At 46.7% G+C, this 18,205-nt stretch overlaps 7 protein-coding genes across 7 annotated transcripts; 3 read left to right on the plus strand and 4 right to left on the minus strand.

Annotated features, from left to right (window-relative positions):
• Positions 1-340: 340 nt before the first annotated feature.
• Positions 341-1,583, plus strand: PADG_04153 (uncharacterized protein; the record flags this gene model as incomplete). The annotated part of the gene is made up of 5 exons (XM_010761038.1): positions 341-641; positions 728-856; positions 940-1,149; positions 1,225-1,428; positions 1,525-1,583. The coding sequence occupies 5 exons, from the start codon at positions 341-343 to the stop codon at positions 1,581-1,583; spliced, it is 903 nt and encodes a 300-aa protein (XP_010759340.1).
• A 1,468-nt stretch (positions 1,584-3,051) lies between these two features.
• PADG_04154 (uncharacterized protein) lies at positions 3,052-4,782 on the minus strand (the record flags this gene model as incomplete). Its single annotated transcript, XM_010761039.1, has 3 exons — positions 3,052-4,047; positions 4,107-4,493; positions 4,654-4,782. The coding sequence occupies 3 exons, from the start codon at positions 4,780-4,782 to the stop codon at positions 3,052-3,054; spliced, it is 1,512 nt and encodes a 503-aa protein (XP_010759341.1).
• A 1,499-nt stretch (positions 4,783-6,281) lies between these two features.
• On the plus strand, positions 6,282-8,031 carry PADG_04155 (uncharacterized protein; the record flags this gene model as incomplete). The annotated part of the gene is made up of 4 exons (XM_010761040.1): positions 6,282-6,402; positions 6,500-6,629; positions 6,723-7,851; positions 7,924-8,031. 4 exons carry the CDS (start codon positions 6,282-6,284, stop codon positions 8,029-8,031), a joined length of 1,488 nt encoding a protein of 495 aa, XP_010759342.1.
• A 259-nt stretch (positions 8,032-8,290) lies between these two features.
• On the minus strand, positions 8,291-10,355 carry PADG_04156 (uncharacterized protein; the record flags this gene model as incomplete). The annotated part of the gene is made up of 3 exons (XM_010761443.1): positions 8,291-8,365; positions 8,435-10,077; positions 10,139-10,355. 3 exons carry the CDS (start codon positions 10,353-10,355, stop codon positions 8,291-8,293), a joined length of 1,935 nt encoding a protein of 644 aa, XP_010759745.1.
• Positions 10,356-10,887: 532 nt separating this feature from the next.
• Positions 10,888-12,303, plus strand: PADG_04157 (uncharacterized protein; the record flags this gene model as incomplete). Its single annotated transcript, XM_010761444.1, has 1 exon — positions 10,888-12,303. One exon carries the CDS (start codon positions 10,888-10,890, stop codon positions 12,301-12,303), a length of 1,416 nt encoding a protein of 471 aa, XP_010759746.1.
• Positions 12,304-13,683: 1,380 nt separating this feature from the next.
• On the minus strand, positions 13,684-15,297 carry PADG_04158 (uncharacterized protein; the record flags this gene model as incomplete). The annotated part of the gene is made up of 1 exon (XM_010761041.1): positions 13,684-15,297. The coding sequence occupies one exon, from the start codon at positions 15,295-15,297 to the stop codon at positions 13,684-13,686; it is 1,614 nt and encodes a 537-aa protein (XP_010759343.1).
• A 777-nt stretch (positions 15,298-16,074) lies between these two features.
• Positions 16,075-17,377, minus strand: PADG_04159 (8-oxo-dGTP diphosphatase; the record flags this gene model as incomplete). The annotated part of the gene is made up of 4 exons (XM_010761042.1): positions 16,075-16,403; positions 16,518-16,946; positions 17,073-17,229; positions 17,351-17,377. The coding sequence occupies 4 exons, from the start codon at positions 17,375-17,377 to the stop codon at positions 16,075-16,077; spliced, it is 942 nt and encodes a 313-aa protein (XP_010759344.1).
• Between the last annotated feature and the right edge of the window lie 828 nt (positions 17,378-18,205).

Consider the following 18,205-nt stretch of genomic DNA (forward strand, 5'->3'; position numbering starts at 1 on the left):
AAAAAGTGTCATCGCGCTGTACCGTCATCGGATGATGATTCCCAGTACGGTCGTGATGACAATGCAGAGAAATTACCAACATCATGACAAAATATGCCGACTGATATGCTCTTGAGGATGGTGTCATCCATTACTGACGATATTGTGACCGCAGCTATCCACCCACCACATGCCTGGAGGTGTGCCGCTCCAGAATAATCACGTAACCTAGCGTAGCGATTTCTACAATGATGCTCGTTCCCTCATGTCTGTTGTCCTAACGTTTGCTTTATACAAGACTCCGCATCAAACTAAAATACTCAGATCACAGACTTGCGTTTCGTTTCATCCGTCTGCCATTATGGCGTATTTCACTAAACTAAGGCAAATTGCATGGTACAAAGATAGAAGCCAATATGCTTACAGGGCCCCCGAATCTCCTGGTTCTTCTCCAAGACGTCCGTCTGAAGAGAAGGGTTCAGAGGATGACCTTCTCGAAGAGATCCAGTACCACACATTTTCTAGCCGAAGGCCCTTGTGGAAAAATGGACGATTCATGATCATTGCTCATATTGTGGGTTTCTCCCTGTATGTTGGGAGTTTGGTCGCTTTGTGGAATAGCAAGAATGCAAATGCTGAGCGGATCCAAGGAATGCCGTTCTGTGGGTTTCTGTCCTGTCTCTTGAATTCTCTGGTTCCATATTCATTTCCGTATCAACTTGGCTGAGTCGCTAATATAACTCCGTAGCTCCCGCCGTGAAGGTCTTAGAGTGGAAAGACACCATGTTTAGCTTAGAAGATCGGATCACAGAAAAGGGATCCTTCTCAGGGAAGCCAAGTGCGGAACTCGACAAAGCCTGGCATGATCTCCTCAATGGTAAGCCTTATTTACCCCCGCCAATGCTACATATCTTGCTGCAAAGCGACAGGAGAGCACCAGTGACTAACAAGCTTTTGTAGATGAGAACATCATGGTCGAGTCAAAGTACATAAAACACTATGACCGTGAGGATATCACCGTTCGCATTCCTGACGGGGACGGCTACATCGGCACCCTCAATGTATACCATGAACTCCACTGCTTAAAGCGTATTCATCAGTATATGTACCCGGACTACTATTTCGCGGATTTATCTGCAGAGGACATTGAAATGAATAGGCTCCATAATGGTATGTTTTGCTGCCGGAAATGGATTACCATCCCATTTCCCATCCAAATCTTCAATTCTCTTACCTCTAACCTAGAACACTGTATCGACTTTCTCCGCCAATCTGCTATGTGCCACGGTGATATCGGATTGATCACGTTCGAATGGCATGACAGCAGCCGGATCCCTGTTGCAAATGCTACGTCCCATCAATGCGTGAATTGGAAAAAGATAGAGCAATGGACCAAGGCTCGGACTGTTGACATGATGAAACCGGGCTGGCTGGTTCATCCTGTATTTGGTAAGCTCAAAATATCAGCTCGAAGCCCCCCTAAAAAGAAAATAAATGGATGCTAATATTCTCATTTTTCTTTTCTTTTCTTTTTTTTATTTCTAGGTGTTGCATATCCAACCGGGGAAGGAGATAAAATCGGTGCAGCTAGCAGACACCACTGAAATTGATCAGAAGCCTCGGACGGGAGAGGGGGCTTTTGTTTTGTCCACAACAATGCATTTGTCATTTGGGAGGACCCATGGCGAAATCCATTTATTGATCAACCCGTATTTTGTGTCAATTAAGGGATGGCATGGCTTATAATAAACCTGTTTGCACCTGGATCAGTGATGACAGCCGGATTATCTCCTGATAGCCTCTTGGGACCCAACAGGAGGGTTAATTTATCTTCAATAAGCTAGGTGCTTAAACACTAGCTCCCGTGGAACAGTCATGTTTTAATAAGAGATTCACCGCGGCATATCATCCACGAGCGATTGTCCAATTTGACGTAGACAGTCTTGTTTCGTTCTAAGTATCGGTTTGTATTTCTTGACAGCCTGGTAGTTAGCCGTGCTGAAGGCCTTGTAATATAATCTGACATAATATAAAAGTCAGCTGGTAGTTAACTATAAGTTAATCTAAACAGAAATCTTAATTGCGGGTTGGGCGGATAAGTCAGACAACTATTTAAAGTGGTGGAAGTAATTCTTCAGCAATGGTTGAGGAGCTAGTTAAGACCTACGGCCGTTTGAAGATCAAACACTATAATAATCAGCTTGCTTGCTAAGGATAGGCGTTTGTACCCTATAGGTAATCATAGTCCCCGGCGCTTATGCCTAATTTCCAGAACCCGTGGGCATGACGGTTCGCCCCCATTAGTTAAGGCCCGTCCTTGGACCTGGGCCATAAGGGGTGCTGAGATGGCTCGGCTGTCAGCGCTTTGATGCCTGGAAGTTCAGGCCTGAAACTCAACTTCAATGAAACCTGCAAAAAGGTGGCTTTCACTAATGTAGGTTAGCCCTTCTCTCTAACCCCTTGAGGGTAGCCTGATATTGTGCAGCATAAAGGCTGCGCAGCTGAGCTGTGAGGGGTGTTTAAGCTTTGATCAACGTTGGACTGTATCTGGCTAGAAGCTTGTTACATGATAGATCTTCATCCACAGCATTCACGAGGGTCAGGCTGACCCGCTCGGCCCCCAACGGCGATCGGATTCGCTCTGCAGGAGCCTCTGGCCGAGTGCTACCCTGAGTGAAGAGATGTATTTCCCCATTTCGACATCTCCTGTGCTCCCTCCGTGAAAATTACTGGTCGATTCCCATTAATCGGTTGCACCGGCGACGAAACAAAAATCAAGTTTCCTCAAGTGGTTGGATTGAAGATCGGGTTGGATTTTACCAAAGCCTGCCGCAGATGAAACTTCAGCTCGTCGCTGTGTAACACTCTGTCGCTCAGGTTCCAGCATTCAGCAAGTGGCAACAAGAAGAAGAAGAAGAAGAAGAAGAAGAAGAAGAAAGCTGAGTAATTGGCAGGTTGGTGAGTGAAACATAATAGCGAACCTCCCGACCCGGAAACCAACAGTCTCTAGCTAATAACTATCTAGTTCTCATCTTTTCCTGCTCGGCTGTGTAGGTTTAGTATGGACCCCATTTATAGCAGTGGCTTCCCTCTAGCCCTCAATTTTGCGCCAAATTTCCAAAGAATAAACGGAGAAGGAATTCCCAGACCCAAGAAAACGAATGCCAATAAGCTATGGCCCCAACCGTAACCCAAACGGCTGAAAAGGGCTGGCGCAAACAGCGGAAATGTAAAAGCAAAAATGCTTCGTAGAAACTGGCTGGCAGCCGTGGCTGACGCCACATAGCCCCGGTACGCTTCCATAACGTACTGCTGTTGCGAGTGCGTGCTCATGATAATTCCGAAGTTGAACAGTGCCGCGGCAATGTCAACTACAATCCATTTTTGCTTTGTTTCCGCTGCCCATCCGAACCAGAACAAGCTGATGGGGATAACAATCGAACCCGGAATCATGAGGGGGATCCGATATTCCGGTGCTGTTTCGCCCTTTGCTTTATTTTTTAAATAGGCCCACAGTCGATCTGTGAGGGCCGCTCCAAGCTGGGCACCAATGGTAGAGCCGATGACGAGAGCGATATAATGCAACCCTGAGGCGGATACGGACTGATGATATTGGGTAATCCAGATAGAGGCAAAGCTGGTCAAAACAAAGTATAGCGTACCAAAGTTATACGCAAGGAAGATGCTGACGAGTTGGATGACTGGTTGGGTGAACAACATCCACACTGGTCTAACAACACTTCGCTTCAGCTTCTGGAGAAGTGGTTGGCTGTGGATGCCCCATCGGGTATGGTATTGTCGCCCGGTTTCTTTACGTAGCTTGAGCGCCTTCCGGTGAAGTAGGAGCTGTTCATAGCATTCTGGAAAGAGCCAGATAGCAGCAATGGTGAGAACAGCGTCGAATATGGATAGAACCCAGAAGAGCCATCGCCATCCTACGGAATTAGTGATCACGCCTCCCAGGATCGGGCCTAAGGCGGGTCCAAGAAGCGGGATGAAGGTCGCAACAGCAAAGGATCGTCCGCGCTCTTCTGGCCTCCAGGTATCTCCCAAAACCGGATTTGACACCTACAAATCAGCGTCAGGTGAACCAGACTGAAGAGAATACGATTAGGATATTGACTCACGGCAAACTCTGCACTTGCTCCCAGTCCGGACAAAAGTCGTGCAGCCAACATCAACCCCTGCGAGTTTGCAAAGCCGCAGACACCGTTCCATATGATATACCATGCGGAACAGGCAATCCATACATGGCGACGACCAAATATTTCCGTCATAGGAGCTAAAACCATGGGACCAAATGCGAAGGCTAGTACGAAAATGGAAAGACACATGTTGGTGGTGTCAGGGCTGGTGTTGAGATCCTTGCCAATGGTCTCCAGGGCTGGAGCCAACATCGCCCCGCTCATCAGAGTAACCAGGCCCCCAAGGGAAGTCAACAGAGCAACGGCCCATTTCCAGAACATGCTCCAGTTGAGTGGGTTTTGGGGATCGTCGGGGCCATCCCAATCCACCTAAGGCGGGAAAAGAGATTAGTGATGCAGTGGGGTGTGTTGGGTTTAGCTATGGAAATTTAATTGTGTAAAAGCGCACCCCAATATATAAGATGGAGATGTGAAAATGGTACGAAAACATCATTTACTGGAAGGAGAATAAGTAATCGATTGGTTTTACCAGTAGCTCATCAAGGCGTCCCTGAGAACTTGAGTCATTCTCGTTGGCATTTGTATCATCACTTCTTGAAACGAGTACAGGCGTTGGAGCCTTCTCGATATCGAGTTTTGGGGGGTTCGTATGGGACATCCTTAAGAGAATTTCGGATGCTGAAGTGGAAATGGATTGTTGGACAACGAGACCTGGCCTGGAAAGGGCAAAAAGGGCGAGTCAATTAATTAATATACTGCGAAACGGTTGAAGGCAGCAACATTACCATTCTGTTCAGTCCAAATATTTAGTGGGCAGCGTGGTAATCGTCGGATCGATCTAGAATAGCTACAGTATCACCATATGGGACCCGGGAATGTTGAACCAGCTTGCGATCAACAGCTTGTGGGTTTCTTTTTCTTAAGTTCGAAGGCATTTTGATGTATGCCGTCATACCCCCATGCTCCAATTTCCGATAACTCAAGCTAGGTACGATGCATCCAATGGACGATGCAAAGGAGCAGACTTTTAAGGAATCGTGGTTTTGTCCCGCGATTTATAGCCAGGAGCCAATAACATTATCAGCTTGATATATAAGACTCACCAGCAGCTAGTTACTCTAGGTAAATGGTATATTGTTCTTAACCTGGCAAACGATTCCTCTTGTGCCATTCGGATAAATAATTGGGGATGGACTTCACATATTCTTCAGAACACGCACCTCGTTACGCTTAAAATACACAACTATAATGAGGTATGGTGGTGTTGCATTTGTTTAAAGATCTGCCGTACTGCTAAATGCGCGCTGGCAAAGGATGCCTCTATAAGATAGAGTGGATTACCGTCACTTCGGAGAGGTTATTCATGGAACATCCGGAGCCCATTGAGTGTTGATCTCGACACTCTATCTTGTTTTCGAACTGAAACCATAGCCGACAAACGGTCCCTCTAGGTATCCCATTTATGAAGGGGCATAACAACCCGCTGCGTTTGATGATTCTATCGAAACATATGGAATATATCTAACTCTTTAGAATAGATACAACTCAGAAAAGAGCAAGAATGTTGTATCGATTTGCAACCAATGGAATTTCCCGATAAGTGATATGCATCCGCCAGAGTAGTGCTGAAGTTGAAGCAAGGGTGCCAACAAAAGAGAAACCGGACAGAATTGTGATCGATGTGCAAGGCTGAAACTTCCAAATGTTTTCTTCCCTATCGTAAAATAAGCCTTTCTTATTTTATTAACTTCATTGTTGTAAGGATAGGTCAGTTATTGGTGGAGAACTCGTTTAGTTAGTGTATACACATTGAAAACCACAGGCTAAACTTTTCATCCCCTATAGAATGTTCCGTAGTGAAAGCAGCCTATATTTTCAGCCCTGGTTGAGCGGAAGGGGACTTTATAGCGGTACCTGGTTGACAATACTGTAAATTGTCAAGGATCTACAAAGGGCCTGTCAGATCTGCTTTCGATGGCAGTCTGTGGCGCAGTCAGCTTTCGAGGCCATGAATCTTGGACTCAAAGGATTGGGCCCTAGGGGCCATGCGCGCTATTTGATAAGGAAGCGGTTTAAGTAATAAAGCAGCTCCGGTGAAGTGTAAGTAATAAGAAGATCCTAGTGTTAATTGCACAGACAACAGGATCAAGTAAGACCATGTTCGGAAGCTCCGGCCGAAAGAACAAGAACGAAATCCCCCTAATGGTTCCCATCGAACGTAGCCGGAGGGAAATTCGACGGGAAAAGAACAGACTGGCACAACGACGGCATCGAGAGGGTATTTCGTTTCCCCTTTACGTTTCAATTTTTTTCACGAGGGCCGACGATAGGACATGGTTCCGCTTCAAGGTTTACACAGCTAACACTGCATGCAGCAAAGAGAAGAGGTGCCAACAAAATACATGTTCACGAAATCGCCAACACAGGTCAAGAGCAAGCGAACATTTCCTCCGTGGATAAACGGAAATCGGAAAGCCCATGCCAGAATGAGGCAGATCCTATAGGGTAAGTGGAAACAAGACTGGGAGAGGAATGAACGATTTGAAATATCCATTCGAAGAAATCAGAGATATAGAGGGCTGACAAGTTGGTCGACAGGCTGGATTACTTTGAAAAAATTGATAACATTCCAGATGCACTCGAAGCTGGGCAAACGGAGAAGGAGCTCATTGATGAGCTTGCCGATATCGGTTCGTCGTGGGGAGCAAATTTCTATCAAGAGAACCCATTAACAAGCCATCCAGCCGGTGCTACTCCAGAGACAGCGGCCCTTCATAACAGCCCACTGAGCGTTTTTCCAATTAGCCGACGACAGGCGGTAAGAACTTCTGATATCCATCATTGGAGCTCTAACAGCGATTCTTCCCCTCTGGGCCCGCCGGTTCCACTTGAGCAAACCAACTCCACACTGATCCCAATAGGGCCTTTAGATAACCGCCAGTCACCATTATTTTTTGAAAGTTATCATTCACTTCAATCGGGTTCGGAACCGACACCAGGACCTTCTTCACGGCTACCAGATTTGAGCGGTAGCTTGTTCCATAGTGAAGATATAAAAAAGCATAAAGACCATCAATTCCATAACGAACCGAGTCAATCACATCATTTTGATGACTCCTTCCGACTGCAGTCTCAAGAGCTCATGGAAACGATAGCGCAAACCTCGGGAAGATCTAATAGCACATGTAGAAATAAACGAAGGAGAACAACATACGGTGGGACCGAACACCGGTTAGAAAAGATCCTCTCAACCATTGAGGAAGCGGGTTATGAGTCCCTCGATGCCGCAGCAGCAGAATACTATACGGCTGAGTTTCCTAAAGACACACTTCTTGCATCTGAACAGTTCCACTCTCGTACTCGGCGTCTCAGCAGATTCTTGCACCAAGTGCACCAAGGCTCCAAGACTTGGAGTGAGAAAGAATCAACAGGTTACCGTGACGCAGTTCTTCGAGCCACAGAAGATATATTTCGAGACGAAGTGTACCGTCGTGCAGGAGAGCCTAACGAGCTATCATTTGACCAGCGTAGCCATACTTCTCAATCTCACTCGTCCATGAATAGTCCTTTGATGTTTCCTCATGGAGATCCTGGAATCTCTGAGTCGATAAGTGGAGTCTCGCCGCAAGATACGAGAATATTAGCCTATACAGCTGTCCAAAACCTCCTTCGCGACAGAGATCTAGCCCCAGTCCTAATGCAGGACGTATCTCGACTTCAGAATACAGTACGTTGCTATTTCCTTCTCCCTCCCCTGTAATCTCAGAGCTTCCATGAGAATAACTTAACAAGAATCTAGGTACCTGAAATTTTCACTCTCTTGACGGAGTTGGTCAGGGCAAGCGGGCTTCGCCGCCCTGACCAATCAATTGCTGTGTGTTTATTCTTGCAGATGCTGGGAATATAGCTACCTCATATAAAATAGGTTTTCCATCTAGGAGTATACCCTAGCGGGGGTGTTGCGGGTTCACTGCCATTCTTTTGCATGTCCCAATGAGGCTCTCGTCTTATTCAAGGTGCAATTTCGCAGTGCAATTAAACTTTTTGAAATGGAGCTTAAATTTTAACTTTAATTGGAAGGAAATAAAGTTCAATCACGTGGAATCCTTCAAATACGCCGTGAAACCTTTCACGAATAGTCAAATCAATCTCTTCCACAACAACCTTCAAGATTGCATATACCACGGCTCATCTGCCCGAAACCTTGCTGTCAACGCTAGATCCTTTAGCTTCGGGAACCACTGTATGGTGTCAGCTGTCATCTGTAATTGTGAATTGGTGATAGCCTTCCCAGTCGCGGGTTAACTTACAGGAGTACCGAGTCCAGTTGCTGGATCCCATCCCCTGGAAGCAGGGAACCCGGAGCTGTTGCACCCCCTGTTCGATCCCCAAGTAACGTCAGTGAATGCATGACGGGCTTCGGAATAGATCCACGGGTTCAAGAATCCTAGTGGTGGTCTACTATTTTCAAGCAGGGCATCATTAACCAACGCGATTATTGCAGCAACTGTTGGAGCAGATGCACTTGTTCCGTCCTGGAGATGAGCCTCGCCATTCCAAAGCACAGAGAAGTGATATCCCATGGCGGCAATGTCGGGATATCCGCGCCCATTTTGGTTATAAAGTCCGTGGTGTTGTTCATTTCCCAGCGTCTTCAGGTACTCTTCAACTGCTTGCATCTGATATCGTGGCCTCTCGAAATAGTCGCTGAAGCCCCCGCCACTGGAAAAATCTCCGCGACCGTCGAATCCCACAATCTCGGAGCCTACAAGGCGGGTAGCCCCTACGCTTGTTACATAAGGGCAACTAGCTGGGAAAGATGGTGCGAATCGTCTTTTCTTGCCCCCGATACTATCGATTATGCACCGCTCGTTCTTCCCAACCCCCCAGTCCCCACTTGCGACAAGGATTGAGACGCCACGCGCTCCCAGCTTGGCGAACTCGTTACAGACCCTTCGTGCATATTCGGGAGGGACGGATTGCTCGGTATCAGCGTATGAAATAGAGATAACGTGGGGCAAAGTCTCTTTAGATTGCATATGCTGCAGCCATGCCAGATACGGCTCATTGGTATTTTCCCGATGATCTTCAATAGGCCGAAATGGAGGCTTTGAGCCTACGTTATATGCTGTCATCGGAGTCGGCCAGCTAAGTCCCAGAATAGTCTGTGCATCCAAAGCACCTTCGAACCCCTTATTTTCATCATTTTGCTCTGGGGTGTTAGGTGACTGCCTATCATCGCCGTTCGCTACAATTTCTGTCGTGAATTGGTACGCCGCATTCGCCTCTGCGGCTGATGGGTTATATCGTCTAAGAAATAGGTCGACATCGGAACGATTGTTCACTTCACCCAGGAAGTTCACTAGGGCGATACTATTCTTGTCGGGTGCCTTCTGCTGATAACCCCAAGTTCCGTAAAGGACACTTAGGCAAACTACGGAGATCGCCAGACGATTGCATGCTTCTTTGACTGAAGGACTCTGGGAAAGCTCATGAGCTAGAGGGATGTCGAGGTGACCACGCTCCAGCACATCCTCTTCCACTAGTTCCTCATAAGTTGGGATACGCTGCTCCGTTTCCCAACTCGGTGGGGAGGGTCCACCATATCTAGATTGCACCTGTGGTTTAAAAAAAGAATTGGTGGGCTCTACAATATCGATGTGATCAGCCAGGTTGGCAGGCAGGGACCATGACAGGGACCGTATGGCAGTCGACCTATCCTCATGTTGATACTGTGCATACTTTGCATCGAACAGCCGTTCAAGAATCCAAATAGGTGCGCTGAAAGAAATCCAATCTCCAGAGGAGGAACATGTTACATTCAAAGGGACGGAGCTGGCTTCTCGCAGCCAGGCAGTTACTGCGTCAAAAGATGCAGGAGACGCTTGAACTAACTGGTCCACCTCATCGAGAGAGAGATGCTGGCCGTATCGAGAATGCGATGGGTCAGAGACTGCAAGCAAGGTCTATTAATATACCAACAACCAACCCCCTCCAAGATAAACTTTGCATACTTTCCATAAGATGTTGCTCAAACATGTCCCATCCTTGCTGCTTGATCCCAATGCTTACACTAACGATTTGATTTCGCGATACTGATGCTTTTCGCGACCAGCCTGCCGGGAGGTCGACTGAGCTCCTGAGTACATACTGGGTGTCTCGACAGAAGATCTCGGTAACTGAGGCGATGAAAAGTAGTAAAAACAACAGTCTCTGAACCGCTTTAGCCATTATGAATTGCCTCCACATTGATTGATGCTCAAGGAATGATAATCAAACAAATCCAAAGAGAACAACATAGTACACAATATGCATTTCCCATAATCAGATCATATCACTAGAATCTTCATGCCGGCTGCTTGCCAAGAACAGATAAGGTTCGATGACAAACTTAGGGGCAATCACCCATGGATAACTAACTAGTCAGTCCAAGGGTCCAACAGCTGACCATTTGCATTAAAAATGACTGTCATGGCATAATAATCAATGCTGACTGCATGTGGTTCTGCACCAATCAAACTTTCCGTAAAAGCGAGAGGACGAACCCTTTGTCATCCCAGGCAAAAAAAAACATCTTATCTAATTGGGACCCGAACGTTGGCTCCGAAAGTTAACAACTAAACTGATTAAACTATGTTAACAAAAATTCATATTTTACTTATCTATACATCTTGCTCTTCTGCCTCTCTAATTTTAGAATCTTAACCTTTATACCTCTTATTTTCAAGCAAATTCCCACGAAAGTGGGAATTTCCCAGCGCAAATGGCTACGTTCAACAGATATCTTCTCACGTCTATTCATGCCATAATATTAATCTTCACCAGCTTCACACTCTCAGAGCCTGTTCAATATTGCCGGTTCGGATACAATGAACATGGACCCTCAGAGGTTGACTTTTGCATGGGTGTCGTGATGCACTACAATGTCTCTTCACAGAATCACGATATGTACCTAACGATGGAGGTCCCTCGAATGTCTTCCCTGGGATGGACTGCGATCGGTACGGGTTCCTCTATGACAGGATCATTGATGTTTATTATTTACGGAGACCCCTCCGATGAGCACGGTCCGGTCGTCAGTATCCGCACTGTTAAAGGTCACCATCAACCCAAATTGGTTTCCCAGAGCCAAATGGGCGGATCAGATCTTCGTGTGCTCCAGGCATCTTGGATGCCCAGCCCTCGTGGTATGGAAGCTGCGAAAATAGCTTTAGTGTGCTATTCGTGCGAAAAGTGGCCAGGTGCTCCGATCTCCGCCCAAGCTTCATCCCAGCCGTGGATTTGGGCGTGGAACGATAAGCAAAACATTAAAGTCTACTCGTACGATGTCCACTTGAGTATGCATAAGCACCATGCCAGTAGTGGTGGCTGGGGAAATTTCTACGTTGACATGGCGCGATCCGTTAGCACGACCACCGACCCACCATCTTTACCTCCGCTCAGAGTCGGTGTCGCTCGATTAGGAACGTCTGATAGTCCTATGACTGCTGGCGGTATGGTCAACTTCATGAAAGAGAATCCGATACCTTCTATACACGGTTTTGTAATGGTTGTCTCCTTTTTCATTCTCTTCCCACTTGGTACTGCCACAATACGTTCTGGGTCTGGAAATGCATACAAATATCATTGGGCCCTCCAACTAGCTGCGAGTCTATGCGCCTGGTCTGGTATAATTATGGGACTCTTTATGAATCATCGCTTGAGCACTGTCCATCAATGGATTGGCATATGTCTAGGGTCGTTCCTCTTCATCCAGAGTTTGCTGGGCTGGCAACACCATCGGGTCTTTGTTCGAATACGTCGTCGTCAATGGGCTTCATATGGCCATATCTGGCTCGGACGCCTTACACTTATTCTTGGCTGGAGCAATATTATCACTGGCATGTTATTTTCAAGGTCCAGCATGACATGGATAGCTTCGATGGCAAGTCTTATTACCGTGAATGCATTTGTCCTATCATTTTGGGTTTGGCGGGCCTCGAGACGCCAATCTCGTACCAAAGAGGATGTCGCCGATGAAACCGCTGCCCAAGTGGCGTTGCCCGGGCCAAAAAATGGTGATTATTTTGCACTGGGGACAATTGACGAAGACGAAAATAGTGATTCAGAGGATGGGAATAAAAAGCATAAAAGTGGACGTAAGCTCTACGACCCGGTTGCTGAGAATACCGGGCAATGAATCGTTGGAGAGGAAAATTTTGGTTGTGTTTGGGAGTAATAGTCACCTCTTCACTATGCATATCGTGGATAAAATTCGCCTATATAAACCGTCTAATCCACGCCCTTCCCCTGCTTTTTGGTAATCCCCTATTTTCCCTAATTTCCACCTTTTTAATAAATCTGTGATCCCGGGCGAAACCGGCATGATAAATGATACGGTGTATTAATATAACGATACACAAAGTAATGTATGTTCTTGGGTCTATCGTAGTCTTTGCATAAATAATAAGGATTTAGAATGGAAAAGAGGAAATTACATCAAGATCAGCAGTATTATCCCAAAAAAAAAAAAAGGAAAAATATATATATAACGGTCATCGATATATTGAAGATTTGATCTCATCCCTACTGTTGTGATGCTACCATTCCCGTCAGCTAATTTTTCTCCATTTGCAGTCCGGTTCATGCTATGTGATATCATGAAAGCGGAAATACTTAACCCTACATGCGCAATAAGTTCACTCAGGGAACTGGATTTGAACATTGTCGACGAGCATATTCGATGCTCTCTAAGTTGCGTCCAGCCCCGCTCAGTTGCATACATGGCTGCATGTTGAACCATTTCGTCCAATGATTCCCATACGATCGATGAGTTGCATCTCTAATCCAGAACCTCTGAAAGACTCTTGATTATCGGAGCCTGTATCTGTGGAGGTCCTTCGGTCAATATCAGCACAGGTCAAAGGTTGGGGCCTTGCTAAGTTTTTCATCCGAGTTTCTCTTCTGCAATTGGGACTCCCAGAGTGCGTGCCAGACTCTCTTCTCAGGAACAAAGGAACATGCGATTGGCGGAAGTAGAGCGAGCGATTGAAAGAGGTCAGAATGTCAGAATGCGCAGGAGATATTCGCCTCGTCGCTGAACACCCTAACTATGCATGCATTCTAGATTGCTCTAAATGGCTCCACCGTCTCACCAGAATGCTGACAATGCTCTATACGAACTTGAAAAAGAAGAGAGATGCATATCCTCGTATCAAAGATCTGAGAGCAAAAAAGAGATAAAATGAGTATATCCCTAAGCTAGCTATAGCTGGATGGAATGACATGAGAAAGCGCAAAACGCCCCCTATCCCCACCCCCCAAACTTAACCCCCCCCCCCCCCCCCCCCAGACCTATTTTCGAAAAGGGGAAGGGTTTTAAAAGGGAAAAACCCCACTGGGTACCAGGGAAAAAAAAAAAAATCCCCCCCCGCCCCCAACCAAGGGGAATTGGGTTAAAAAATCAATAATGTCATAAAAGAAACCCGTCAGCCCGAAAATTGCAGAATAGAAACAGACTTTTCACACCCCCCCACCAGGTGTCTCTCGCCCATCATCGCAAAATCCGTGGCTCCTACAATCACAATCTGATCCTTTCAACCGTCATCTTCCGCCTCTCTGCACCTGTCAACCCCAGCCGCTCCCTCATCACCGACATACTTCTTCGCAGCAATGCCCCACCTCCTTGCTTTTGCTGCTGTTTCTGCTGCTCTTTTCGTTGTTTCTGACGCAGCCGCAGCTGCTGCTGCTGCCGCTGCCACTGTTGTTGCTGTGGAGGTGGCAGTGGTGGAGCACGAAGGATATACCTTAAGGGAAAGAGAGATGGCGGCCGTGGAGGTCGCGAAGGTTTACTGTGAGAGGCATCAAATCGGACATGGAAAGCTTTAGAGAAAAAGGATTTTATGCGGTGGGGAAGGAGGGTCGAAGACGATGGTTGGAATTGAGATTGGAGCTGGTATTGCGACCGATGGTGGTTCTCGCGGTAATATTGTCGAAGGTGTGCGGTAGATGATGGTAGTGCTGGCGAAAGTGAGGACGTTTGCTTCGGTTTCGTGATCCGGCTCCTGAAAAAGATGCCTGATCTGCGGCTTTGTTTTGTTTTCCATGCTTTCGACCCGTAGCGCTGATAGTCGGAGGTGAGAACAGCAAGTTGTTTGGTTCTTTGCCGGTCCAAGTCATGATATGTTGGTGTATTATTGGGTGTGGGGGTAATGTTCAAATTATGATCATATCCGCTGCTGTCGGAAGAGAAAGAGTACAGTTCTGTGCGATTCCCGTATTGGCTTTCGGGCTGTATTTTCAACCTCGGTGGGCATGTCCCTGGTGTTGGTGCGTTGCGGTCGTTCTTTGGGAGAATAGCCATCGGCAGGCGACCAGTTGGAGGTGGCCACATTATCCGTGGCTGTTCTACCTGTTGATTAGATATTACCTCGCCTGAGTCCGGTTCAGGCTTTTTGCACTCGGCGGAAACCTCACAGAAACAGGTTTCTGACACAGTGTCATCCACGGCCACAAAAGATGATTCAGAGCTCCCCTCTCTGCCTTGCCGGTGTTGAATGCTTTCAATATTAAGAGCGTGAGGAAGAAGTGAAGGATCAATGCTGCCAACTGTAGTGGCATAAATAGGAAGTATTGGATCGGCCGTCGTGGAACCACCATGAGTTGCACAGGTAGAGTTGGAGCGATACCTCGATTTTGTAACCAACGACCACCCCAAATCTGGATGGTATAGGCCTGTGGGACCTGCAATCGTCCCGCACGAGGCTGCAAGGAGTGGATTTGGCTCTGACTGATATCCGCAGGACTGGAGGGATAACGACCGCTTCCTTACATGTTTCTGCACATCCTCACCTGTATCTCCGTCTGTAGAAAGCAACAGAAGGGCCTTCTGGTACCGTTTTGAAGAACACAAACTATGAGCTCTTGAAACGGCACGCGGAGGAGGTTGGGAGAGCATGGTATTCCGAGGACAATTTGGTAGATGGCTCTCAATTGATCCAACAGCTTCGGTATCTGGACCATAGACGCGCGAAGTAGGGCGGGGAATGTCAGGTAAAGGCTTATCGAGCTTACAGCTCAAGTAGTTAGAATTGCTGGGAGAGTAGCCCTGTGGAGGAATAACATTTTCCAAACCCTCCAGCGACCTCGAGAGGAGGAGCGGGGGCGTACATCTAGGAATTATCATGGATGCCATTTGATTGAGATAGTGTGCAGAAAGAAGGTGAGTCGAGAGGACAGGATGACAGAGAGAACCGCAGGAAGTGATATATAGCAAGGTCAACAAGGTAACATTCCGGTTTTAACTTCTTAAAACAGGCCGAGCTGGGAAGTTCCAGACCGGGTTGTCAAAAGTCTTTTTCACGCGAAGAGGTCAGTAGCAAGGAAGTGTAATCTTGTCAAATTTTAACCAGCGACAAAGAAGCGCAACAAAAATGGCCATTTTCGATCATGATACAAGGAGGGTTTGTCTGAAATGTGGGAATATAACTTGCAGTGCTATGCATGTAGATGTACCATCCAACGAGCAAGCGAAACGGAAATGGCAAAGAAATGGCAAAAGGGAAGCGTGGTAACAACAACAAGGAACCAGAGAAAAAACCTAGCAATGATGTAAACAAGATGAAGGTTTTTTCCCCACTGAGCAAAACGCCCAGGGAAGAACTTGGGGATCTATATATTTATTTAAGTTAGGTGACTGAGCCAAATGTTGGTTGGGTCCAATAAGACGCTGGCAAATGGGGAACGAAATAAAGAAAACCAAAATCACCATCCGTCCCCACGAACGCCAAAAAAAATATATATATATATAAAAAAAATAAAAATAAAAAATATCGCGCGCAACTAATGCGTTGCACGGTTGTTGCCCACCAAAAAAAAGTAAAATGAGTGGGGCCCAAGGGTCAAGATTGAGAGAAAAGTCGAAAGTTGTAGTTAGACTCCGTAGTTTTTATAACGGTGCCACTGGTTTAGGTCACGACAATTTGGCAGCTTTATCAAATATTTCCTTGGTGAGCAGGTCCCCAGCCTTTCGAGCACCCTGGAATCTGCCGATTCTTTTCAGTCGCTTGATCATGTCCTCGTCGCCAAAATGACTATTATGCTCGAATTGGGGTTCCTCTGCGTAGGCCACCCTCGCCGCATCGACTATAATTCGCGCGGTCATGCCAAATACGCGATAGCGGCTTAGCCCCATAGAAATCTCCTGTTCTTCTAATTGATCGACGGCGGCATCCCGGTCGATGCTCTTTCTTCTCGGCTTTGTAACTTTCTGGTTTGTTATTGGAACGAAGAAATGGTGCACTGCCAGAAAGGCCTTAGTAAACTGAACAGCCACAACCCCCTTCAAAAGATAGGAATGATAAGGCAGTGTGGTGAAGGTTGTAGTGTAGGGAATGGGTCATATTCATAACATACTGCGCCACCAAGTCCCATTCCAATTGGTCCAGGTCCCTTCATACCACTCGTTCGGGTCGCCTGGAATACTGTGATCACCGTCGCCACGGGGTTCATCCTCTGTCATCAGGAAATTATGGAAAGGCCCGGAGAAGACGGCGGCCACCTCCTTGCCGTCCAATTGGGCCATGAACGCTTCTTCAGGATCGGCGTCTTCGCCCGTGGCTTCATTGAACGAGTGAAGAAACGCCGCACATGGTCGCACGACGAGCTCGGTGCGTGCGAGGTTGGCAGGAAATTCGCAGAGATGTTCCACCCAAAAAGGGGACGGGAGCTTCTGGTCGATATTCGGCAGGCCGATTTCCTCAAACGCTTCGCGCCGAGCGGTCTCGAAAGGCGTCTCTGATAGAGAATCTGCCTTCCCGCCTGGCAATGCGGCTTGACCGGGATCTGATGAGATATTTGAAAATGCGTGAAGAATTGGTTAGCAACTGGTTAGTTAGGTACAGCGGTTTTCCTTCCCCGTCCATAAAAAGAGCTAACTAGCAACACAACCCTCCTGCACGCATGACATACAAGAATTGAGAGTGTTAGACCTGATGGTTAAAATGACCCGGAGATCACCTCGTCGATCGGCGAAGAGCAGAAGCAGCACGGCAGCCCGACGGGAGAGTGGGACGGACTCATAATTCGTTGGCGGCGGCACATAACGCCTCAGTCGCTCGATTGCTTGCTAATCCTCCCCACCTGTTAGAGGACTTGAGAATATAAAGCAAATATATATATATATATATAGTTACGTCGCACCAAGCCTGTGTATGTGTATGTATTTAGGGCATTGTCAAAAGACCAACCTTTGATGCAGGAGATAGGGGCGCCATGGTTCTTGACAATTTCAATCCTAGTGAAGAATCTAGGATAATATATGTCTTACTCCTGTGTGTGTGCAATAAACTAAATGATTTCTGTCTAATCATGCCCCTCTCCCTGGAAGGGGTGCCAACATCATCATTCTTATACACGGGGCTTCGTGTGTAAGGCAGCCAACGAAATCGCCGGCTTGCCGAGGTTAGTTTTTACTCTTATGTGGCCTAACCTTGGGGAGTCGCCAATTGAACAAGGCTACGGTGGAAGAAACATCTCGACCTTGGACACGAATGGATAACCGCTGTATCATCAACTGGCCTAATTACATTATTCGCCTTCAGCTTTGATGGTTGAATTTCTCGTTTACATATCAAGTTACACAACTTGCTACAGGGAAATCTTTTCGATATGGACAGTAAAGCTAGAGGGGGAGAGAGTAAGGTAATATTCACACCTATTAGGTAGATCCACAAACACACCCCTAAGATCGAATGCCCCAATTTTTATAACGATTTATTATATTCTCACTCTTGTGTTGGGCACAGTGATGAAACTGCCTCTTTCTCTATGAAATAACCAACCCACCCAGTTCCATCAACTTGGGAGACAAACCACGGCTAAACCCGGTTAATTCCAAACACCAACATCTAATCCCAATAAAAATTAACAGTAAGTGAAGCAAAAGACTAAGAAAAGGGAAAGCCATCGGAGGAGAACAATGGAAATCTGGCCACAGAGAATTTCGCAAAAGAGAGTTAAGGATGGATGCTCTGTGTTGGGGACAAAGGAGAAAAAACACAGGGTTCGTAGTTGGAAACGACAAAGAAAAATCTGTAATCAAC

The sequence above is a fragment of the Paracoccidioides brasiliensis genome (assembly GCF_000150735.1).
Source record: "Paracoccidioides brasiliensis Pb18 unplaced genomic scaffold supercont2.4, whole genome shotgun sequence".
In the NCBI taxonomy this organism is placed as follows: Eukaryota; Fungi; Ascomycota; class Eurotiomycetes; order Onygenales; family Ajellomycetaceae; genus Paracoccidioides; species Paracoccidioides brasiliensis.